The sequence below is a fragment of the Aphelocoma coerulescens genome, chromosome 7 (assembly GCF_041296385.1).
Source record: "Aphelocoma coerulescens isolate FSJ_1873_10779 chromosome 7, UR_Acoe_1.0, whole genome shotgun sequence".
In the NCBI taxonomy this organism is placed as follows: domain Eukaryota; kingdom Metazoa; phylum Chordata; class Aves; order Passeriformes; family Corvidae; genus Aphelocoma; species Aphelocoma coerulescens.
In genome coordinates this window covers 14999348-15025394 of record NC_091021.1, presented here as the reverse complement: position 1 = coordinate 15025394, position 26047 = coordinate 14999348, and the positions used below count along the sequence as shown (strand labels likewise).

The window sequence follows — 26047 nt, the reverse complement described above, 5'->3', positions numbered from 1 at the left end:
ATAAATCTTTTCCTCACAGAGTGGTTCAAAAAACCAGATTCAGCCACAATCACACAGAGACAATATTGTTCATCACACTCTGGCCTCAACACCAGCTATTTACACTTACCCATCAGCTTCCCTAATGTATGTTTTACTGCAGTTCCATAATTCTGTTCAGGAAGTACTTAGACACGCTTCATTAGTCAAGTTGATGGAAGAAAAGAAGGTTAGGACAACCACAATCTCAACAAAATCCATGGAGTCTTGAACACTAACATCTCTGTTTGTCAGAGTACTGAGCATGCCCAGAGTTTCTTGCGTTTTCCTGGGCTTCCCATTAATATTGACTGCAATCTTACCCAAAATAGTTTTTAAATCTCTTGCTGAAAGTAGCTTTGTGTTTTCAATGCCTGTCAACAGTCCAGTAAAACTGGGACAAATATATCGGTAATTTCTAGAGCACAACAAAGCACTAGGAAGGAAGGGGAAACCGTGCCCTTTGATAGCACTGTACACCTCCTAAACAACATACCACAAAGTTGATGTACCAGAATCAAACTGGTTAGTTATATATAACTGGAAATGGCAAACTTCCAGACAGTGAATTCTCCATTATTCCACACTGAAGGACCTTTCATGTCACTAGCTCAGGGCTGCTTGAACTCTGCAGGCCCTGGCCTTGGGCACTCTGATGGTCTTCTATTATTACTGACCACTGCAAATTAGCAGTTTTGTCCTTTTGACCAGCCAGTATTCGTTGGGCAAGACCAAAGGAAGCAATTGGCTATATAAAGCTTCTCATGAAGAAGGGACATTAATGGAATCCTCTCCTCAGCTGCCCCTTCCACCTGACTCTGTCAAGTCTTTGTCACAAAAGACGTACGGAAGCTTATTCTTAATATCCTCCTAATGAGAATATTCATTTGCAATTTAGCACTAAATTAGATTTTATCACTGTTCAGCACTGTTTTTCTGTCTTGTCTGACACCTCTTTGAGAAAAAAGATGTTGATTTGGATGATGGGATGAAAAGTAAGGCTGGCCCTGGGTTCCAGTATATCATTCCCAGCTGTCAGTATCAGGTCATGTATAACAAGACCAGTCTCAGCAGTGAAATGTTATGCTGCAATATTCCAGGTACTTGCTAGGAAATAACACAGACTGTGGACAAAATATTCCCAAATGTCATTCACTTAACCTGAATTGAAGCTATAAATTCTTTTCAACAATTATCACAAAACATTTCAATCAGGTAACTGTAACTCCAGACAATTTTCAGGTGTGGTTTATGAACTGAGATGCTTGATGCAGGTTTGGCTTTATTAACTATCTACTGGCAAACGAAGAGTCACTTTTGGCTTGCTTGGGCCTAATGCATGCAGTGATTGCCCAAATCTTTAGATCCACTGGGTCATTTAAATAATTGCCTACAGCATAGTCCCAAGAAGCCTGCAATACTGAATTTTGTTTCATACAGTGGGGAACAAATAGCATTTCTAATAGCAAAGTACAACTTCCACATTTCTGAAGAAATGTGACAGCACACACTACTTTGAATTGTTGATTCTGGCATTTAAAGCAGATGTCAGTATCAGTTACAATTAAATGTGCAAGAATGCACATTACTAAACCAGACCTCTAAAGATAAGATGTGCAGCACAGAGACTTATAGGTTATAAGATTTACTCTCATCCCCTAACCACCTACACCTCTTTAGACCTCCTGGGAGACCAGAACAGGAGCATCTAAAACAAACATTAAGACATAAAATATATGAATACAAGACAGCTATGCATTTTTACAGGTTGATAGAAATTAAAAAATTAAAGTAGGTAAGATCTTAGGGAGTAACCTATAAAAACATTCCAGCTTAATATATCATACCTTCTGCTGCTAATTCTTTCCATCTTTCTTTGTTTGCTTGAATAATCTTCATCAAGTTGTCCCTGAAACTTCTCAGGTCTACAGTTGCTAGAGAATTTTCTGTGTGAGTCCCTCCATCACCTGTACTTCTAAACCCAGGTCGTCTTTGTGATTCAGCATTGCTTACTGCTCCCAAACTATTTTGGCTGCACGAGGGAAAAAAAACCCAAATTATGAACACAGTCAGGCAATTTTAATAATACACAAACAGTTCATCTGAATCAAGTTGCTTAGGAACTAACCTGAAATAATAGTTTTTACCAGAGTGTGCCTAAGATACAAGATGTCTTGCTGACCATTTTCCAGGGAATTCTTGAAAAAATGTGACAGCTGAAAATACATCACTTGTAATGCAATTCTTGAAGGAAAGTTTACTCAGCCATTTTGGAGCAGTTTCTTAGCTGTGTTTCTGAACAGTGAATGGTATCTTTGGGTCTTACAGGAAAGACATCTGATCATTATTTTTTGACCCATTTAAAAAAAGGAAGACAAGAAGTCCAATATATATGAAGCATACTACAGGTAAGTTTTGTTTGAGCTGAAAATTCTCTTCAAGCTACAAACCTTCAAGTGTAGTCAAAGCAGAATTTAAGATAGTAGCTTTAAAATCCACTAAATAGAGACTGCAGCTACTTTACACCCAAGGTAAGTAGAAGTGAAATTATTCATTCATGTATATGCATATACATGGCAAAGGTGGGAAAAAAAGAATGAATGCTCTTTTTTCCTTAGAATTAAAAAATAAGACCTATTTCCAACCTTGTGTGAGTACTCTTGTCTTATTAGGTTTTGTTTACTCAGCTTTGCTGCATGGTTTATCTCATTGCTACCACAGAGAGATATTAACATGTATACAAATGGGTTTCCATTAATCAGAAAATAGTTGCGGTGAACATACCAACGAGAACGTCACAAGAAGAGTTAACTCTAACTTCCATGTGCTCCAGAGATGTTGAATGGGATGCAATGGAAAGAATAGGCTATAATTCTATTGTTTTCCAGGCACCATCTCATAGCATCCACTCAGTAATGTGTGTGCAATTCTCTGGCTCAGACTTTTCTGTTATGCTGTAGGCTCTCCACTCTCCTTGTAAGTGTGGCACTTGATTCCACACAGAGAAAAATCCCTTTATCCTCCATCTCACATGGATCATAAGCCTTTTTTCATTTACCATTCATTCATGAACATCAGCCAAAAATGAAGCCTGAAGCTGCTAATCATTTGCAGCTGCTAATCACTCATCTGTGAAGAAGTGAGTGTGTAAACAAATTTGTCATCGGTAATACATTAGTTTAGCACTGTCCCCCAAAACACGAAGAACACCGTCATAAATACCTACTTCTAGTAACTTCTACTTACTTCTAGTAACCAAAATATAGGAAAGAGCTAGGTTCACCCTTTTGTTACTAAAACCTAAGTAATGCCCAGAAAATGAAAAATTGCCTTGCAGAGTTATCATTTAGTAAACTCAGTGAAAGCTCAAATTACAGTTTTAAAATGAAATAAAAATATGATAACGGAGGCAGTATTTGTAAAGGTAGTATCTGATTATTCAACAATGCTTTCAGCAAGGAGTCACTCAGATTACACTGTCATAGTTAGTTTGCTTTATAGGTACAGGAATTTCAATAATCTATTGTAAAGATTATATTTAAAATTGTAGAAATCAATATAATGGTTTATATATGTTTATTCTGATCATTATTGGGGTTTTGCCTTTTTATATGCACAACTGTTCAGTCAATGGGGTAAAATAGCACATTGCAAATACAACGCAGCCCCACAGGGTGGCAACACTGCACAGCTGTTTGTTACCTCCCCAACTTCAAATAACGGAGATAACTCTGAGAATGACACTAGTAGGATTATTATGCGAGCTTTTGTTAGTTCAATAACAAAGCAGTGTATTCATACCTGGGGGTCCCAAATGCAGGACTTTCAGATTTTGTCGCTTCCTCTATAAGAGGCATAACAATTTTCTCCATTGAATCAGTAAGAAGAGAAAATGTTGGTTCTACTATGAAATCAATGAAACCTAAAGAAAAAGAGAGAAAATCAGGTTTTACATTTCCACAAGATTCAAATCTAAAAATAAATACTTGCTATCAGGCTGATTTTCTAACTGTAGTCCCAATTCAATATACTACATACTGCCAGTATAACCTCGAACAAAACAGCACAATTTAAACAAAAAACACCTGAAGTTGTATAGATATAAGTAGGTATTAATAATTGCAGCTTTTCATTTTTTTTCTTGTAAATTTTATGCACTGCAGAACACACCTACCATTTGAAATGAGTACTAATTATTGAATAGAAGGGAAGCTACTGTTGAGCCAGAGTGCTACAAGTCACGCTGTCTCTTTTACCATCCGGAGCTTCTTGCCAAGGAGTTAATATTTCAAATTGCTGTTTATTATTCTGTGGAGGTAAAGTGTTATTTCACAGTGTGTAGGAGGGTTCTGTCAAATCAGTGAAGAGAACAAGTAATATCCTTAGGAGACAGCATTCATCCCACAGTTCTGAGATGTCAGCTCTGAACAATGTCTTTTACACTCTAAAGTGCTCATCACGGTATGGAATGACACAGTGAGAGAAAGAAGCATTATTCTCTACTGAGCACTTAACAGAAAAAAATATGTTAAAACATGAGCTAGCAATGGATTTCCAGATGTCTTTATGCTCTAACCATGCAACACAGCATGAAGGTGAGCAACAGTGATTCAGTCTAGGATCCAGCTTCTCTCCTGCAGTCAGTATGATGCTCAAGCATATTTGCCTACAACCTCCCAGTGAAATGGAATAAAGGATATGCAGAGTGACAGAATGCAGTCAACCTTGTCAACCCACGGAGGCTTGACCCTCTGTAGTTTGACCTGACACACTGACAGGCTTAACTGCAGTCCAGAGATCTGATATATTAATTAGCTCTAAATTGAGATCATCTACAAACTGGTACTTTCAGATTATAGTAGAGACAGACCTGTGAGTTCTTGAGCAAGAGATAAGCAGTTTGAGGACACGATCTGCCAGACTCTAAAGTGTGTACAGTAGAAGCTGGATTAACCTTGGTTAATCCCTCTCCTACCCCTCCTTGGCATCACATATGGTGAAATTACATCACGTTCTTTTGAGATCAGCACCATTCTGCTGTAAAAGCACATGAGTTTGGTGAATAGATAGGTGCAAAGAAACATTTTCCATATAATGGAATTTTGAGCATTTAAAATTCCAAATGGGTATATGAAATGTCCTTACGAATTTACATGCTCCTATACAGACAAGAAAAAGCAAAACACAGCTTGTCATTACCTATTTGAGACTGAGCTACCAAAGTGGACTTGCGGTCACAAAGGGGGGAAAACTGAAGACCTAAAGCAGCCTCCTTGTCTCCCTGCAAACAACAATGTTTAATATTATAAGCATATATTTGATAGAGGGACAGAGGGAAAAAATAAATCTGAATATTCTTAGTATTTATTCAATGCAACACTTTATTAATTTATATTCCTAAACAAAAACATGACAGAGACAAATCTTCAAATCTTCAAATTTTGATTAAAAGTAAGAGGCTAAATTCTAACTTAGTTTTGGCAGTTTTTATGTAAAGAAACCTACTGCAATCAAGTTCTCCTCAACAGCCAGGCATCTGCCAATGAGATTTAAAATATATTAAGTCCTTCAATATTCACAATTAAGTTCTGCTGATCCCAGATGTAATGGGACTAGAGACACTTAGACATGTTTGTAATAGTATGCCAAATGCTGAGTGTTTCCTTCTATTACATTGGTTCATCCAGCACATAAAAATCCTTCAATGGATTTACTCAGGTCAAGTGTATGAACTGACTTGAGCTTATTCTCACTAGAAGGCATTACTCTCTGCTGCTGAAATAAATAGAAATTCAGTTTCATTACAAGGATGATTTGTACAACCTAGCTCCGAAATTTTTTCAACACATTGCAGATTAGAAGACTCTTTTTTGTTGCAACAGTCTTAACAGACAGGAGGGTGTATCTCCATTTTCAGCATGGTAGACCAACTGATTTGCAAAACCTCAAAAAGAAATCTAGTGGAACAAAAAAACCCTGAAAAGACATCTTTCAAAGGAGGTTATAATTTGTGTTCCTGGACAAACCTGGCTGCCAGACACACTGACATTATAGATACAGGAAAACCTAGTCTTTTGCAAGCCAAATAAACCTATATATTTGTCATGGACAGTGCTGTTACATGATCCTTCAGTGGGGAGCACTACATGAACATACCATTTTCCCAAGGAGAACTGGGAAAACAGAAACTGTTGGATCAAGGGGGTAGTATCGACCTTCCTTAGTTTTTTTATCACGTATCATTGAAGTATATTTGGGAAAGGTGTAGAACCACAAAAGCAGTAAAACCAATCCAGCCACAGGAACAGATGCAGCTCGCAGATTACATTTCATGTGAAAGGGGAGAGCTTTATCACCATGGCCATTAAATTTTATATGCAAGTGTTAATAATTTGAACTCAGAGTATGGAAGAAGACATGAACACTTGCTACTAGGAGCAGTGGGAGTAGCATCTCCATGTAAATACAGGAGCCAGATTGTAATATCATATAAATTGGGCTAGTTCTAACTATTTCAGCATAGTTTAATACAGGATTTCTAAAGTAACATAAATGTTGCTATCTTCTCTTCATTAGGTATGAAAAAAGACAAAATTCCACACTACTTAATGGATGAGTTTGAATTTCTATTTGTTTTCAAGTAGCTCTTTATGCCAATTATGAATTGCTTTGCAATTAATGTAATAGTAATTAATATATTATTGCATATTAATTAAGTGTCACTTAAGTCTAAGACTACTGTAAATTGTAATAATGGACACAGCACTGCTATTTAAACCAGTCATTAGAATTTAATGAGATTTAAAAACAAGATACAGATCAAAACAGAAAAAAAATTCTTTGTCCAGGCCCTTGGCTCACTTTTAACTATTTTAGTGTCTTTGGATCTATTCAGACTGAGAGTCTGAATGTTATAGGTGCTGTGATACTTCTTTGAGTGACTTGAACTATGTATTTCTTTACTTTTAAGGATTTGAGATGGGTGGCTATATTTCTATTTTAAACAAGCAACTCAGATTTTCTTCAGTATTACAATATACTTTCTGTAGTTGTTGCTTTTAAACTTAAAGTGTGGTTTGGCTTTTTTTCCTGAAGTTAACACTGGGACATATTTTAACCATTAGCTGTAGTTAAAGTTTTTGTCGAAGTGAATGTTCATTTTTTTGCTGGTGCTCACTACTTTGAAAGCTGCCTGTGAAAGCACTGGATTTGTATCAGGTGTTTCAGAATCTACTGCTTTTCCTGTAACACATTAGAAGTAGTTGAATTACTATCTTTAAAGAAAAGAAGAGGAGGAATTAAGGGGGTTTATATACATTTGGAGTACTTCATCTTGGCTGGCACATATTTGGAAATGCCGGAAATTTCTATCACACAGGCTCAAAGCAACAGACCAGAGGACGCACAACAAGCCAGTGCATTTAGGAAGTAGGAGACCTTCTGTGTCTGCACTGCTCAGTGCATATGTGCTGCTACTTCACCACACTTTAAAAGTGCTGGAGCTACTCCACACACACTCTCCTTAGCAGTACATGGAAAGAATTCTGTTTCTGATACACTCCTCTGCAGCCTGGAAGCTTTCACATTTTATACTGCTGCATTGCACACATATATATGTTTTTAATTGTTCGATTGTTAAATGCCTTCTCGAGTTTTTGAGCAGCTTCCTTGGGATCCAGTCACTTCTTCTAGTGAATGGATAAAGGAACAACTAAAACATTAGCTGGTCCTATGCATTCAGTGACCAGTGTGGTACTGTTTACTGCTAATGCTACCTCCACTTGGCTGGACACATTGCCTCACTGTCCCATGCACCCTGTCTAGTCTGCTTCTCTGTGTCTAAAATGATATTACAGTTGGTCATTTTATGACCTTTTTTCTTGGGTAATCTGCTCCTCCTTTTTGCTCTCAAGTTCAAAATCCTCCAAATTTCCATTGACAGAAGCAGATACAAGCTCATGACTACCCATAATTTCCACAAAACTCAGTCCATTCATTATTTAGATAAAGGCACCATCCCTCCAGTCTGCCTCCCCATTGCAAAGCCCAGAATCAAGGATGCCCTGATGCTCCCTACTGAGAATTCTTATGAAGAATCTCCAGGAACTGAGCAGGAACCTTACAGGGCAGATGGGTCTAAGAACCTCATGGTTTAACATAGCCTTTTTTTTTGTTCTCTGGTCCCTTTTTCCAGTGTGACCAATCTGATTTGAAAATGTCAACATATAGAAAAACAAGACAATCAAGGAGAGCAAGACATACACTGTTCCCTGATCTGTATTAGCCTTTTTTAAAATCTGTGCATAACTCTAGAAATTGTCATACCTTAACTGGATTTTGATTATGAATTGTACTTCAGTAACTGTTATGCTGTCAATGTGCATGGTTGCAAATATTGATTACAGAGAGAGTATTTTCTCTCCAGAGAAATGTTTTTTGCTTCATCTGCTGAGGTGAGTCAAAAAATGGCAGCAGTGACACCAACACCTACTGGGCTTTTCCTTGGAATTCAGTACTGCACAGAAATAAAAAGACTTTCACAAAGGTGTGTCTTCATTTTTGGTTTAGGATATATGGTCACAGCATTAACAGGATGGTACTGTCTAACCTCTGGCTTTGGATCAGGCTGTTATGAAAGCAACACCTTCAGATCTATGTGGCATATGCATGGCAAATACCAGCAAGGAAAAGAAATAGAAGGGCTTTCTGAAATGTGGAATGGAGACAAATTTTTGCCTTCTTTGCTGAACATGTATTCTTCCTATTTTCTCTCATCCTACCCTTCTGGTGCTTCTTTATAATTCAAAGCATATATAAATCTCTGTCTACAGAATGAAAACAGCTTGACAAGTTATATTATAATTGGAAGAAAAAAACCCACTACAACACTCAGAATCTTGGTATCAGCTGAAACAGATAGAGAGCTATAACCACTTTGTCTTATTCACACACATAAAAGTTGAAATAATGTCAGCGATATGTATGAAGAACAAAGAATATATACTCCTGACTATGCTTGTCAATCACAACCAACAGCAACCCTGCTGGTAGACTTAAGAAAATATTTAATCGTGTAACCATTGCTTCTTGAACTAGATTTATTAAAGGATTTTAAAAATGGCACCTGTCGAAAAAATTCTTCCATCAGGGCCATGGTCCACCGGTAGTGCAGTTCCCAGGATTTTGCTGGATGGCTTATGTCTGCTGCATGTAGAATCAAAGACATGGCTTTGGCTTTGTCTACCCTGTCAATTCAAGGACATGCTCCAATTATCTCAAAACAAAAGCAACTATTTAAATTCTTTTCTTGAATATGAGCTCATTGAAAGACTACAGATAATGAACAGAATGGAAAATAACCTACCCCTGTGCCTGCTGTAGAGTGTGTCGCATTGTTTTAATTTGTTGAAAATGACCCGACATATCTGTAGACAAGACCATCTCAATGACCAAGCTACGCAACTCCCTAAGAATAATTAAAAGCAAAACGACTGATTAAAATTCATTTATTCTAGGTATGGTACATTTGTTTAAGCAGTATTTGTTAATTTATAACTTTCAAAACAACATCATGGGTTTTATTATGTTTTAAAAAGCATTTAAATAAATTATTAACAACTTGAACATTGTATCCTAAAGGGATTCTGTGAAAGCAGTGTACCTCAGAAAATGTACTCTGCAATCATTATTTCAGAGTCACACTGTTTTGTAAATCCTATTTCCTAGTGCATAAACTAATATTACATGCAGTTCTTTCACCCATTATAAGTAATTCCTTATTTTTTCCAGCGGTAGAGTATTCAAAAAACAAGTTGTTCTCTGGGCTTACCACCACACAACAGGATACATTATTACTGCCCTCATATTAGTGGAGTGTGCATAACACTAAACCTAGGAAGAAGGCTGTGGAAACACTCAGGAGAGTGAGAGGAAACACTCAGAAGAGCAAGAGGTATTGCATCTGAAATACTAACATTATATCAATATAAGATCATTATGACAAACAATCTTTCATTCCAAAAATATTGTAATATCTATTTTATGAATCAGAACAAGTTTGGGATTAATATTTCATCTCTGTCTTGGTATTATGGTCAGAGATGCTGGCTTGTCCATCAGCTTTCTATTAAATCAATATGAAACTAATAAAACATGAATCATGTAAAAAAGTGTATTAATTCTGGTTGTGAATATGAAACTAAATTAATTTTGTCAACAATAATTACTGACTTAGAAAATTCTGTCTCCTTGATGTAGAAGGATATAGGCTGTGTAGGAGTCCAGTGGGTCTTTATTTACATGTTTTTTAAATGGCCTAGGAGGACAAGTCCTGCTTATACATATAGAGGGAACAATTCACCTCATTAAACCTTTCATCACGTACCATATTACCTTCAGGAGCACACCCCCCCAATCTTAAGGATGTCCAAGTATCAAATACAACAGAAAAATCCTACTTTAGTCATTCTCACTGATCTTTCATATTGTATTCATACGTTTGATTTAGGTAAATCAAAAACATGCAGGTTCTTTCTAAGGACTATACTTTAAAGAGGTAATTTGCAGTTTTCTTTAGGACTGTTAGAATACTTTGTTATTAAGACTATCAAGACTGCTTTTGATCCCAATTAATTACATATTTAAGCAGATATTTGTCACTGATTTTTATGTATTTATTCCCAATTTGCTTTAATGTAACTGGATAAAGACTCGATGCTCTCACTTCTACTCAATAATATGCAGCCATAGCAACTTGTGTTTAGAAAATGCCTTACCTTATCTGATCTCATAATAAGATACTAATTATTTTGCATCCCAACTGTTCCTCCTCCACATTGCTTTGAAAGTGTACTCTTCAAAAACAGTCAAACCCATTAAAAAAATAAAAGCAAAACAAAAGAAAAAAACCAGCTAACACTACAAGAAAAATGAGGGATCTGCATTGTTAGACCCTGTTGTTTTTAAGACTGAGATAATTATCACTTCTCTTTTGTACAGGAGATTTTCTTAGGAACTTTCAATGTCTGAACTTTTTAGAGTAATCAGAAATAAGTTCACCCCTACTCACAAGACATCTCACCCCTACTACACAAGACACACACACACAGAGAAGCAAAACCACACTTTCAGTTTATTCATATTGTCACGGCAGCAGCAAAAACCCTAATTCTTACCTCCAACACCTGAATAAGGATCAAATAGTCTAGCACTGTGCTGTCACACACTTCTGAAGATTTCAGGCCACTAAAAATCTGTTTTACAGCAAAAGAGAGTTTCCTGCAGTTGTTAACTACCTACGCCTGTATCCACCATAATTAGACGGATAGAAAATTGAGATCTGATAGGGAAATGGTAGATAAAGTTCTATGAGAGCTAGAAATACTTCATCTGCTATCATTGCACAGAAGGTTACACCTGGACTGATCCCATTACCAAATTACTTCCCAGGGAAAAAAGGTTGTCTCAACTTCCATATTGTAGGAGACCTCATCTGGTCTCTTAGGTAACTCCTGGACAGAAATCCCTCCCGATCTTCATTAAGCAGTCCACAACTACAAACATCAGGATAATACAGGTACCTGCTGCCATGGCAAAAAGACACACAGATGTTGTCCTGCTCTGAAGGGAAGTGGTAACAGTATTCATGTACAGCACATGGCAATCTTTCAGACCCAAAATCAGATTACTGAGTTTGAGTCTACCATCTCCACTTAAGTAAACTGCCATGTTCTGTGCTGGCATCCTTTCTTAACCCTCCCCATAGCTGTAAGTCCTATGGATAGGATACTGTAAAGCAACAGAGATGCAAGACTATGTGAAAAAATTACGTGAACAACGCTGTAATAAAGAGACAAGGAGTGGCACATTAATTTCTTGGAAAACTAGTTAACCAATAAATAGAAACCAGCTTTACCTGGATTTGTCAATGACAAAGACATTTAGTCAGCTGGAAACTAATCAAAAAATTCAGGAACAGACTAAGATGAGCAAAAGCAAGGTGGAAACTGAAGACATAAACCTCATCTTCAAGTTATAGGAATCCTCAGCCAGAAGAATCCCAAAGGACTTTGTAAAAGAATGTTGTTCACTATGCATTACATAGAATACATGCTGTTTTATTCATCTTTTTTTTTATAATCAGGCAATATATCACTGTATGCCTTATGACTGGGATGGTTTGAGACATTAATACTGCCCCACTACCTATAACAATATTACACATGGGGTGCTAGAACACAGGAAATCTGGTAAAGCAAAGGAGAAAAGGGGACAAATGAGGATCCCTCTTTAGTATTTAAGGGCACTAAGTGAGAGAAACAAGACAATATCAAAGACCAGAATGTATTTTCAGAGTTGAGAAAAGACTGAAAAATTACTATGAATGTCGCATGCATTATCCACAAAGGACCTCATCCTCAGAATGCTGGCAGTGTTCCCCAGCTCAGACCAGAACCTAAGTTTTAGACTTAATTGAAGCTGGAAGTTTATTAGCACATTTATCTTCTTAATGTTAACATGTAGAAGAGAAAATGGAATACTATAAAGTAATTTCAGTCATTTTGCTTCATCTTGCTAGAATTAGCAGAACCTCAGTTTAAATAGTCAGCAGTGTTAAATTTTTGAAAAATGAAATTTCTGCAACTAAAGAAAATAGATACGACAGAAGTAAAGAAATTAATCAGTGCCAGGAAGTATATTAAAAAGTTGAACAGATTATCATTTCAATTTACTGCCAACTTGATTCAGTGCAACCTTCAAAACTGTTAGTTTACCAGCATGAGTTTCAGTATAGATCCAAGAAACTCACTCAAATAAGAGCTTCTGGTAAGTGGCTACCAGATCCATCATTGCACCAATGAAATGACAGGGTAACAGGAATTTCTGGATATTAGGAATGAAGACCAGGAAATTCTCATTTCCATGACTGACCCTCTAAATTGAACTATCACATTGCAACAGGTTGTGCAGGTTGGCACAGACCGGCACTTTGGAATTTACTGCTGGCTTCAAAGTACAGACTGTAATTGCTGAGCTAATAAAAAACATGGAACTGAATGTCCTAGTTTAGACTCCTGAGCTTATTAGTCCATTCATACATTTCTTCTACATTGTACTGAATATGCCCAAAAAGAGATGATAAATTCTACTTTTCTCTTGTTGCCAAATCTCACCAGTTTCAAACTGGCTGCATATAATAGAATCTGTGTAGCCACTCTATACAAACAAAATTTGCAAAACTGAACATCTTCTAGGAAAACATAATTGGGTTACAGTGAGAAGAGATTGAAAAGGAAGTGAAAACAGAGCCAGCATGTGTTTGAGCAAGTTCCAAAAGAACGTGGTAATTTATCACAGGTTCAAAAACCACAGAGAAATAAAATGCGACAAAAGTTAGAGAAAACAGTCCACAACTGAACTGGACAAAGAACTGTGGGAAGACCTGCCCAAAAAATCTATGCAGAGAAGTGTGTGCTTCGGAAATGTGAAGAGAGCCTATCACATTCCCCCCTTTATTTTGTTTGCAGTCCACCAGAGCAGTACATATGAACATCACAACCTGGAAATGACAGGTTCCTCTTTCCACTGGCAAATATTTGGGTTACATCGTATTACTCTTTTCCTCAGTGACATAAAGAAAGGGAATGACTGGGATAAACTGTACTGGCTGGCAACCAGATTTCTATCAGCTGGAGCCACTGTATCTTGCTGCAGGTATTCCTAAACTATACTGATTTATGGTGGTCTCCAGTAATGAAGAAGCCCAGACTGGGGACACACATAAGCGTTTTCAAGCCATCTGTGGAACACTCCTGAACTGAAATTCATCTGCAGCCCCTTTCTACTTGGAAGCATTCTCTGGTAGGATGCAATATGAAACAACTCCACCTCAAAAAATGTACTCGAGGCAACATGTCTGAAGATTTGAAAATACTTTTCCCTCTAAAATTATGGTTTTAAAAGACAGAATATGACTTTCTGATGGCTGTGTATGGGCACAATCGTTTTCTCCATGCTCAATAGTTAGGACAAGCAAAAATAGGGTCACAGAGGCCTCTCAGCCCCAAAACTATCAGGCCCCAAATAGTTTCAAGAGAAGCACAGCTGGCTCATGTTGGCATTGAAAATCTAAGTGTGTAGGAAGTTATCAATGAAGTTTACTACTTACTTCTTCAGAAATTTCTATAGAACTAAATGTACAACACAAACCTCCTGATAACTAAATCCAAATGAGTATCCTCTGAGAAGAATTATTTTAAGAGAACTAAAGAGTGTATGCTTCCTCTCTCATTTTGTATTAAATAAAAAAATTATAAATGTTTTTAATATTTTTTTAAAATATGTGCAGAATAATAATTAATTGAAACCTGGAAAGGCCAGCAGACTTACATTGAATAAATGCTTTATTTAGGGGTGTTCTCACAATATAAATAAGTAAAATCATATAAATCTAGCACATAAAACAGTCCTACACCTGTAAATATACACCACAGCAAAATTTGATCTGGTATTCACATATTCCTTCATAAATGTATAGTTTTGTGAAAATACAAGTAAAGCAGTGTTTAGCTTTGTTACTCTTGGTAGCATCTTTCACAGTGGGAGACTTTCCTGGAAGCATAACATATCTCTCTGCACTTCACAGTCCACTTGTCTGCAAGTGTTTTTTTAAGGTTGCTGAATAGTATCAATGTTTACAGAAACACACAGAAAACTCAAATTTTAAATGCAATATGTATCCATCAACAATATACAAAGATAACATTTCCTTTTTAATAATGGAGAGAGTCTTAATCCAACACCTGAATTTTAGCCTTACAGGTCTTAGTATTTGTGATATATCAACTGCTTTCAGCTGTCCAAATTTTCTTCAGGTATTACACTAAAATTAAGAAGAAAAAGAAACTTCTGTAGTGCTTCTGGGCCTTTATTATTTTTGGACTGTCCAGACAATTCCTTTTCTAATGCTTAACCAAGACGTGACTCTGCTGAAATCCCAGGGGCAGTAGAGCTCAAGCTGGCAGCAGAGTGTGACCCTTCATTGTGTTTTCAACCCACTGGTTATGTTGGACAAAGGCAACCTAGCTCAGGCAGCATTGTGGTTTTCCCTAAAGAGCTATCTCATCTGAGGCACTGTCCACACACTCCAGCACTGTGCTTCATGAATGTACAACCTCACTTGGAAAATTATATGGAGTCTCCCAAACAGTACTTAACAACACAGCAGCCTTCCCTAGGCTCTAATATCCACTACTGTTTCCAGTGTCAACTTCCTGTAATTTGAAATCTTAAAATAGACTCCACAGGGAAGGCCTGGTAGTTTTTATTATTTTTAAATACTGGGAGTATTTCTGAATGTCACAGCAAGTCTTACCTCCAGTCATCTTTGTTTAGATTTGTGAGGATGTTCATCTCTTCTTCCTGCATGAGTCTATAAGCAGCACTTACATGATGATTTTCAAGAACAGAACGATCATTGTACAGTATAGCAACATCTGACCTAGTGTGGGGGACAAAAGGCAGATTTTGTAACAGTGTTCCAGTGATGACTCTGAGAAAGGTAGGAATATGCATTCTCCATGAGAAATATTGACTATAGATACATATATAGAGATAGATACAGATATATCAAACTATGTGCATTTGTCCCTATTGTAACAAATACTGATAAATTTTCCATCTTAAATGCATAAAAAATTATCATTATGCCATATTTCCCACTGTTTGTGGGAAAGTCGTATTTTCAAATGTGTGATGTTTTATTGATATGACCTAACTGTGGCAAAAATTTGTGAGATCTTTGAGCTTCTTGACTGTAGATAGGATAACAAAGCATCAGACATGCTCTAATTAGGTTACAAGAGTACACTAACACAATACAACCATTTAAAATGCAATATGTTCACCAACAGCAGGGCTCCACACATAGCATGGGTATTAAGAAGTTACTCCCCCTGCTCTGAGGGAAGTGCTTTGGCCCATGCTACTCATTATCAGAAGATGCTGTAAATAATAAAGTATTAAAAAGTTTCCATTTCATATGTTTTAAACAGCCACCATCTTTTCTCAGAAAAACACAGAAACCTTGAGCCTCATTACAATGGGATGGTAGAGATGCTAAGCTGCAATTTGATTGCACTCAAGTGCTTACTAAAGAAAGACCCATAACATAATGTTAGCACACTTAACAGTATCCTTTCCTTCCTAATCAAAGACTAGTGTACAATTCCAAAATTACACTGAGATATTCACAAATTTTGATGTGGCGTGGATTTCTCATACTTAGCTTCAAACACCATTAATTCTTGGGGAATTTGTTTCCCCAAGACCTGATCTGACCTGCTAGGCAACCTCAGGAGTCCCCTCTCTGCTACAGTTCTGTTCTGACAAAACTATTCCTGAATATTTCAATTTGGTCCACTGACAAGTCTATACTAGAAGAAAGGTGTGTTGATTTAGCAGTGCAGCTTACTCTGACATAAATAAACTAAATTCAACCCCTTGTTCTGTTGAGCAACAGTATATATTGTCATGTATGGTACCAAGGAATATAAATAATTTAAATAGGATTGGGAATGTTAGAGGAATGAACTATAACCACCCTAAATAATCAATATGTTTACAACCATAATCTAACTAAAATCATGGGAAAATCTGTTATGACAATCACATATGTTTATGAAGCACACTTTGATCAACATAGCTACTTATGACTAGGCTTAAGCAGTGCTAAGATTTCTTATGATTTTGGCAGCCATTCATTCCATCAGTTTTCCTCAGGCAAAAGAAGCTTGGAATCACAGTCTGGGATGGCACATCAGGGCCAAGTTACATGAGGAGAGAAGAATGAGCTACATCACATAACAAATACCTGTTTACAAATATGCCTGAGTAAAATTTAAAACTATCAGCTTAATTAGTTTTCCACTCTTGCAATACTTCAGAGAAAAATATTAAGGACAAAAATAGAAAACTAATATAAACTTGGAACTACAAACTGAAGTTTATTTTTAACCACACTATGCTGAGTGAGAAAAGAATTGTGTACTTATTTCAGCTGCAAATCTAGCATTTTTTCATTATTGAAGGCCACATCTTGGAGAACAACTATGTTATAGATTAAATTTAAATGTAACCATTGGGAAATGTATCCATATAGGTGAGTGTGAGGACACTTCTGTTCAAAGTAATAATATTTCTAGCACTGGGCTGTTTTGTTAGAATATGCCAGTGCTATGCTGATTTTTTTTTTTAAAGAGCAGCTAAAACTAACTCCTCAACAGAGGATACTAAAAACAAAGTATAGCTTAGTGTAAGAGAAAAATAAGGTTGTTTGTACTAGGTCAAGTATCAAATGTACCATTTTTCACTCAGTAATGGATTGGTCAGGGATTTTCCTTTGATAAGCTGAAAGTATTTTAAGGGAGAGAAGTATATGCTCTTGTATGGGAGCAGCAGCTAGAGTGATATGCTGCACCTGCAGGAGAATACAGTTAGCCTAACTTTCAAACTGGACTCCTTTCTGGATTTCATTTTTGTATCTGCTTTCAAAACATGGTAGGAAAGGGCTCGTGCTAGGTATTTCTAAAGCTGTACTTGAAAGTTTCTCCCTCTGCACCAAGACCCTCTAAATTTAATACACAAAGTGAAACAAAATGTAAGCGCATTGCTGTAAGTGACAAGGCATTTTTATGGGGATACAGTGGAAGAAGTTTTTGAGTCAGTAGTATCAGAATTTAAGTGAGCAAATAGAGGGGTGAGGGGGTTTCAAGTCCATCTTCTGCATGTTCTGGATCTTTTTGAAGTTTCTCTTGACATATCAGCCCCAAAATGGAATTATTTCAGACATTATGGAGCTATCTCATTATTTTTCTACAGTTTTTGATCATGTGAGTGATCCCATTAACTGTACAGAAGTCAAGGAAGCAATTTGTAAAACCAGGATAGACATGGCTACTTCCTGGCTTTATTAATAAGAGTTATGAAACAGTTCAGCAATGATCTCAATCAACTACAAACTCCAGATGTGACTCTTAGGAGACCACTTCACTTACCTTGTCTGAATATGAAAATTGTTCGTGGTCCCAGTATGTTCATAATCATGGACGGCAGCTGCAAAGATCATTGCTAAAATTTCCAGTTCTGTGAGCCAGTGCTGGTAAATGAAAAACAAATCATAGTCACATTTTTGATAATAGCTGAAGTCAGATTAAACCCTACAGTGCTGAATATATTTTGCATTACCTTCAACTTACATAAACTTTCCTCTTGTCTTACTCCAGATAACTGTATATCCAAAGCACTTGACTATTATACAATTAAATAAGTCTTTGTACTTACGATTTCTCTGAGAGCAAGTTAACATCCTTATGGTCACTAGCAAAGTAAATACTGGCAGCCAAAAATATATGAAGTTATCAAAAGAATTACACAGTTTACTCTGCAACTGCTTTGAGTATCTAATCTGTTAGCCACCCATGACACTTGCCAAATTACAGTATATTAATCTAAAAAAACCTAATATGAAGTTTAGGTTATAATTTTTCCTTTAGTAAACTATAGATACAGTTAATAATAAATTGAAGGTACAAAATTAGCATTATCTATAGTTTAGTGTACATAGCACTAAAATTAGGCCCATAGGAGATTTTTCTCTTCTAAATTTTATCATACTTTGTACTGATGAAAAAAAAAAAAAAAGTGCACAAGGCTAGTATAAAGTTACACAGAACAAAAGATAATATAGGTCATGTATACAAAATAATGCAGACCCCGAGTTTTGAGCCCTTTCATAACTCTTGCTAAATGAAGCTGTTCAGTATTGCTCAGTTTGTAAAATAACCTCTATTATCTTCTTTCAAGTTCTCTTTCTTGAATGATAAAAACTCCTTGAGGAGAAAATTTACTCCATCTAAAAATGGGGGTAGAAAAATCATATGATAATTAACCCCCACAATCATAGGACTGATTCAGTCAAGTGCCAGTCAAGCATTTCCACACATATTTCAGATGTTTCTGGCATACAAGTAAGCTTCTGTACCAAAGGATATAAGAATTATCTCAACTTCATGCATCTGAATATGCACATACGTGTGTAAGAATGGATATGAAATGTATAAGCTGTCAGATGTAGTACAAGTTGCCAGTAGTTGTAATTCTTTCAAAGAAGAAGAAAGGAAACAGTCAAGATTCATAAGCAATGTGAGAATAATTAAGTAGGTCATTCAGTGACAAAATAAGGCTGCTGAGGAACAAGTACTGGCTGTTGGTGAAGCAGTATAGGTCTAGAAAGGTCACAGACAGAGGAATGAGAATGTACTGTGAGCAGTTCTAAAAATGGAAACAATGACCTTCATCATATTGTGTGTCACAAGAAACCAGGCCATGACCAGTCCTGGCTTTCACAATGTTTTCAACATACCAAATAGGACAGAAACACAGAAATTATTAGTAACAAAAGCTGAACATAAACTTTTCTTTAAGATGACTTTTCAAAGGTCAGCTTTTGTAGCAAATAAAATAGTTGCTAGACAATGCATTCACAGGCAGAAGAACATTCCTCACAAACAATATCCATGGGCAACACAGACTTCATACATTCATACATAGAAGAGCAAGTATTCCACACACACTAGCTGTACAGTCAAAATTGAGATCAGTAATCAAACCAGAGAACTACTTCAGCTAAAGCATTTATAAGGAAGCAGAACAAAACCTCTTAGACAGTTAATAAATGTGTTTCTGAAAGGCAGAGGGAAAAATGAGTATCTGGGGGTCTGCAAGACTGAGAAGAGCTGAAACCTGCTTCCCTCCTGAAAGATACTACGTCTCGTATGTGTAATAGACAACATAAATTGTAACTTCTATTGAAGTACTATGTGTTGCTTACATGTAAATAGATACATTTCAACTTACAAGTTCGAATAGTTGAAATAGTTGAATAAAAATAATTGAATAATAGTTGAATAATAATAGTTGAAACTATTTTTTGTTACAATGATGATGGATTAAAAACTGAGTAAGAAATGGAGTCTCACAATGCACTTATTGGCAGTAAAGACATTTTTTCCTTTACTTTGAGCAATACAGGTACGTGGGAGGAGAAAAGGGATGGTGGGAAGATGATCGATGACTCAAAAGTTCTTTGCAAGATGTATTCCCTGGGACTTGGATTCTTAAACCTTTATAAAGATGACAACTTCATAAACGTAACCTTGAGTTATACATTTCAGTTACATCATCTGGGATTTAATCTCTTGGGAAGGTTAATAGACTGTCTGCCATCTGTGATATCTAACATTCTAACACATTGATTTGAGGTGGCCGGATCTTCTTTCTTAAGATAGACAGCAACTTTTGAAAAATATAATGATTATTTTATTTCTTTAACAGCAGCTCTGAATATGTGTTATTCTTCACCAAAATCTCTCTAGAGGCTTGTGGAGAAGCATTATCTCTGATTAGCCAAATTTTTTTGGCAAATGTGGAAATACGGCTGTTTTCCAGCTTCCTGTAAAAGGTACAAAACATATGACCTCAACAACAGGAACCATGCAAAAGATTTCCTAAACCCCAGCTCTTGGAAACATTTGCTTCAGTATGTGTTTCAGAAATAAACAAGGAAGACAGCAACCCTTTGCAAGATTTGGAATCAGTATCAGGTCCTTAAGAGACAATGAAAGCACAAAAACTTCAACGTGCAAACCAATCTGCAAAAAAAAAACCCCACAGGAATTTGATCTAGAATCCCATCAGATTTACTCTAATCCAAGTATTTATCAGAGATACAGCAGAGTTAAAAAATAAAAGTGTTACAATGGACATGCTCTGAAAACTATTGGCTTGAAAAGCAAACACCAAATTGTTACTGAGTAGGGTACTGGAGGGTTAATGAGGCAACAGGAAAAAAAAATCCAGCAAGTTAAATAGAACATTTTCATGATACTGATGCTTTCTCAAATTGCAAGTGACATTTGGGAGAGAAATACTTTGCAAGCTGCAGAATCACTAGGCCCTCTTTCAAACACTGATTTCCATAAATGTTCCTTCTGCCTGGCAAGTACATCTGTTTGAAGGCACTCTTGACTAAGTGTTGTCCTAGTTAGATATCTTTCCAAGAACTTTCCAGTATCATAGAACCATATAAACATAGAATGGTTAGGGTTAGGAGAGACCTTAAAGATCATCTGGTTCCAATCTCCCCTGCTATGGGCAGGGAAATATCACAATTCAATATCATAATTTGGCAATTGAAATGTGAATTAAACCTGGACTAATTTTACAGAAATATTTTGTAGCAGTGTTGCAACATTAACGAGATTTGGCAGCAGTAAAGCCTTAACCTTTTTGAAAGTAGTTGTCCAAACCACCTCAAAGGCAGTTAGAAGGTTAAGATGCTAATGTTGTAAAACTCATGTTGGAAAGGCCTTTCTCACACTCATGTGCACCCAGTGAAATAGCAGATATTCAAATATGAAACTGAGTCCTTCATTCAGTGTTCAGAGATAAACAAAGTGTCTTTCAAAGCAGTTTAATCAATGGCTAAACATCCCAAAATTAATAGGATGTCTCTGGAAGTTGGAACCTTGTACTGGCATCAGAAGGAAAATCTGAATGCTATTGCCTTTTTTGAAGGGCAGAGTGGCACAGATACAATGGACCAGAGGAATGGTTATAATGAGACAAAAGGATTTTCCTCCTGTTAAGTTCCTGATCCAGGTGTATACCTGCAACAAAGACATGGCTCATATCACTTAACTCTTGCAGTTAATCTTATGGTAGAAGACAAGGGTAGAATAGCAACAGCAATCTAATATCTTCAAGAATTTTCTTTTACTAAAATATTATTTTTATAGGTGAATATTATATACAAAAACTTTGGTTTGGACCCCTCTTGGCAAGAACTGTCTAGCCTCTGCTTCAGTCTGATATGGAAGTCCTTTCTCAAGAAAACTTCTCAATCTAAAAAGGAATCTTGGCTGGTGAAGACACTGGGCTTCACTTAAGTAGTATTGGAGTTAAAATACAGCTTTAAACACTCGATACTTAGAAGCAAAATGCTTCCTTCAAACAGTAGAATAAAAACGTGTAATGCCTGGGAACCTTTCCTTGCCCACCCTGAAGCCAAAGGCATTTTAAATAAGAAAAGGCTTAACATAAGTTGTTGACTGTCATTTATTGTATATATAGGAGCAAAAACATCCAGAGTCACCTCAAATTTTTTCTTTCCAAAGTCTTCTGGACTTGTTTCATAGCTCTGCAAACAGAAATCAGACACTATTTCTTCCCAGCTGTTTCATTTGTTGTTTTTTTGTTCATTGGGGTTTTTTTAAACAACTGTATCACAGTGAAGACAAATTATCAAAAAGCCATTGACAGCAATGCCCATTTTCTTTTAGTCAGTATTTACTTTTGCCTAGCAAGCTGATAGTGAGGAGACTTCCACTGCTGGTATTAAATTTAAGGTGTTTAGAAATAAAAATGCTTTCACAGATTAATTTCAGTTCCCAAATAAATAATTTAAAATATTGTGATATTTCAAGGCAATTTCAATAGCCTGCCTACTATAGGCATATGGAGTATGCAAGAGTGGTCCTAAAGAAGGTTAAAAACTAAAGGAAAAAGCAGGTTCAGAGTTCAAGGCCAGGCTGGATGGGGCTTTGAGCAGCCTGGTCTAGTGGAAGGTGTCCTTGCCTATGGCAGGGACGTTGGAACGGAGTTGTCTTTAAGGTCTCTTCCAACCCAAGGCATTCCATGATGATATTCTAAGCCTGCACTGATTCAGTACATCTTTCAACAGCCAGGACCTCTGCAGATACTAAAGCTTCCTTGCCTGATCACACCTCCCATGCTCTGATGTGAAAGTAAAAAATTCTCACCTGCCCACTCCTGCAAATCTATCTCAGTAAATATGATATAAAATACCTAATTCCAGGCGATGAAAAGCAAAAATGATTTAAGGATTATTTTTTTCTTCCTCTTTCCCTCTGCATCGAGAGAAGTTTAGCCTGGAAGAACGGTAAAAATGAAATAAAGTTCACAGCCTGAATAGTAGTTTCGAATCTCTCTCTGCAAAATTTTCAGCTGAGCTTTTTCCTTTAGAAAAGACACATGTACACATTTCTTCAAAGCAGCAGAGTCTGAGAAAAGAAGTAAATTGAACTTCACAATACTTCTCTTACCATGATGCCAGTGTGAATCATTATGTAATGCACAGTTTGAGTAACGTCAGCTGCATGGATCAAATTGTGATAGGGATTTTTGTATTTGCTGTAACCAACTTCAAGAGCTTCAGCAAAAGAAATAAGATTGGGAACAGGGATCTACAGAGAAGAAAACATTAAAATAATTGGGCTTTTCCTGCAACAGCTGCAAAGTCAAACATGCAATGAATGAATTACAAATAATATACCATAGAATCTAGTGAGCAAACAAAAAAAGAAAAATTTTAAATGTAAAGGTCTAATATCATACATGCACCAGTGAGTCTCCACACAATTTCTGTAGATGTTATATCTCTCTACATACACCATGCACAAGACACTATAGAGCTATCAACCAAATGGTTTTCAAGATGTGTCTGTCTGCACCAGGAATGCATAGATTGCACATACAATACAGGCATGACAGATAGGAGTCTAGCAATAGGATTATCTCCTTTTCTTCACCAGTTTTGCCTTGCTTGAGACAAGGTTTGCTTTAATCTCATAGTATGACTTTCCTTCCTCCAGGCAACATGTGAAGTCCAGGTACAATCTGGTCCCACTTATTTTTGCATTGTGCTGGTTTTGGCAGGGACAGAGTTAATATTCTTCATAGTAGTTGGTATGGGCCAATGTTTTGGATTTGTGCTGTAAACAGAGCTGATAACTCCAGGATGTTTTAGTTACTGCTGAGCAGCGATTGCACAGTCAGGCCTTTTCTGCTCCCCATCCCACCCACCACTGGGTAGCCTGGGGTGCACAAGAAGTTGGGAAAGGACAGAGCCAGGACAGCTGGCCCCGCTGGCCCAAGGGACAATGCTCCCTACGGCCCCATGGTCAGCAACAGCCGGCTGGGGGAGCCTGGCTGGGGGCTGCTGCCTGGGGCCTGCCTGGGCACTGCTCAGCTGCTGCTGAGCAATTGTTTGCATTTCCATCATTTCTTCTTGGGTTTTATTTCTCTCTTAGATATTAACTTTCTATATTATTATTATCACCATCATTATTAAACTGTACATATCTCAACCCACAAGTTTTCTCACTTTTACACCTCCAATTCTCTTTCCCCCATCCTGCTGGGGAGAGGAGTGAGAAGTGACTGTGTGGTGCTTATTTGCTGCCTGGGGATAAACCACATCACCCATTTAATGAAATTACATTTCCCTTAATAAATTTTTCTTTATTTAAAAACTCTGCAATGCAAACAATGGGACTGAGAATGGGCTTAAGCCCACTCTGCCATTAGCATTGTGTACTTCATGTCTATGTTATAATGGCAGCCCTGGTGTGGTTCTGACTTCAAGTACATAAAACCTGTTGGAAAAAGCTGGGTTACCAGCCTAAAATTAAAATATTCAAAGAATTTCAGGGTGAGACAGCCTCTTCAAAAGAAACACTGAGTTTTCTCAGTGAAGAGATTTTGAAACTTTTGAAAACTTTCATTTGGTACTAAAATAATGATAAATTTATTATTTTGATCCATTTTTTATCTCAGCCTTTCAAAGTTGTCCGTAAGGACTCCATATTGTATTGCAAAACCCTACAAACACCTTGGAAAAGCAATTTTTCTCTTTATATATCCCCCCAGGTTGTTTAGGAGAGGAAGGTTCAGCTGAAGCCCCTGCACAGTGGTGATCAACATACTATGATCTAGACCATGGAAAAAGTATTTTGGACTAACTACGGTTTTCTGCCTTGTTAGTAATCTTTGGTCCATAAAGCTGGGAGACGGTTTCAGGCCTGCTGAGTAAATAGCCTGTATACATAATCTATTTATGTGACACAAATGACATGACAAGGGTATACATAGCTCTCCATTTTTTGGGTTGCAGAAAAATTTGCATGTCTCATTTGGTAGAACTATTGGCATATTACGATATTTCATTTGCCATATTCTTTGAAATTCTACACTGCATTGTACAATAAAAGAAAAACATTTCAATGCTGGGTTTCTTGTATTTTAAATTTGACACATGTATTTTTGCATACATATATTTATTCATGGTTAGTTCCTGACCTTGAAACGGCTCAAAAGGTCATATCGGGTTAACAGCTCATACATCATAAATTTCAGACTGTGCTCTCCACTCGCTTCATTTAGGGCAAATACGTCAAAAGACCACTTATCAACATCCTGTAGATGAGGGAAAGAGAAAAAAACCAAAAATAAAAAAATACCCCCAACAACCCAAAAACATTACATTTCCATCCGTTTAGCTAGTTTTCCATTTAATCACTGGAAAAGATACTTTGGAGTTTTTTAGAGGGAAGAGGGAGAGTTTGGTGGTTTTGCTGTCCAACTCTTTCAAACTCCTAATGTAGATAACACATTAATGGCTACTTCACTATTAATGATGAAAACAATTGTGTCAGTTATGAATAAAATACTTGCAACATGACTGAATCAACTTTGCATGCTTTGCATCAGAGGTCTTAATCTTTCAAGTTTAACTTTCTCAGTACAAATTGTCTATAGAACCTTATGGAGATAATCTGAATACCACCCTTCAAACAGGCTATTGTGCAATGTCATTAACACTGATGTCATTAACCATAAAGCAATTTAAGAACAACAGTGTTTGGCTTTCAGGGAAAAAGTTGAGGTACTTCATTTTCAAGAAATACCCGTTTTTAATTGCATTCATAGACATTGGAACTCAGCTTACTATAAAAGATCATCTTTTGGCTGAACTAGAGTAATACTTTAAATTTACAGCAAATACTGTACTTGTTCCATAAGCTTCAGCTTCTTTTGTTAGCTCTATCCCAATACTATCTCCTTTTTCTTTCCTAAAAAAGAAACAAATGCTGCTGAGACACTGATTACGATA

The 26047-nt window shown here is 36.7% G+C and overlaps 1 protein-coding gene across 4 annotated transcripts in view; it reads right to left on the bottom strand.

The window, feature by feature from the left end:
• PDE1A (phosphodiesterase 1A) overlaps positions 1–26047 on the bottom strand; it is a 210568-nt gene that overhangs the window by 17858 nt on the left and 166663 nt on the right. For all 4 annotated transcript variants that reach the window (XM_069022309.1, XM_069022308.1, XM_069022307.1 and 1 more), the window contains 9 exons: positions 25234–25350; positions 23199–23339; positions 18072–18172; positions 15392–15517; positions 9383–9484; positions 9143–9263; positions 5218–5299; positions 3820–3940; positions 1866–2050 (listed from right to left, as the gene is read on the bottom strand). In XM_069022309.1, coding sequence (XP_068878410.1) covers positions 1866–2050; positions 3820–3940; positions 5218–5299; positions 9143–9263; positions 9383–9484; positions 15392–15517; positions 18072–18172; positions 23199–23339; positions 25234–25350 — 1096 coding nt within the window. The remainder of the gene's footprint in view (positions 1–1865; positions 2051–3819; positions 3941–5217; positions 5300–9142; positions 9264–9382; positions 9485–15391; positions 15518–18071; positions 18173–23198; positions 23340–25233; positions 25351–26047) is intronic.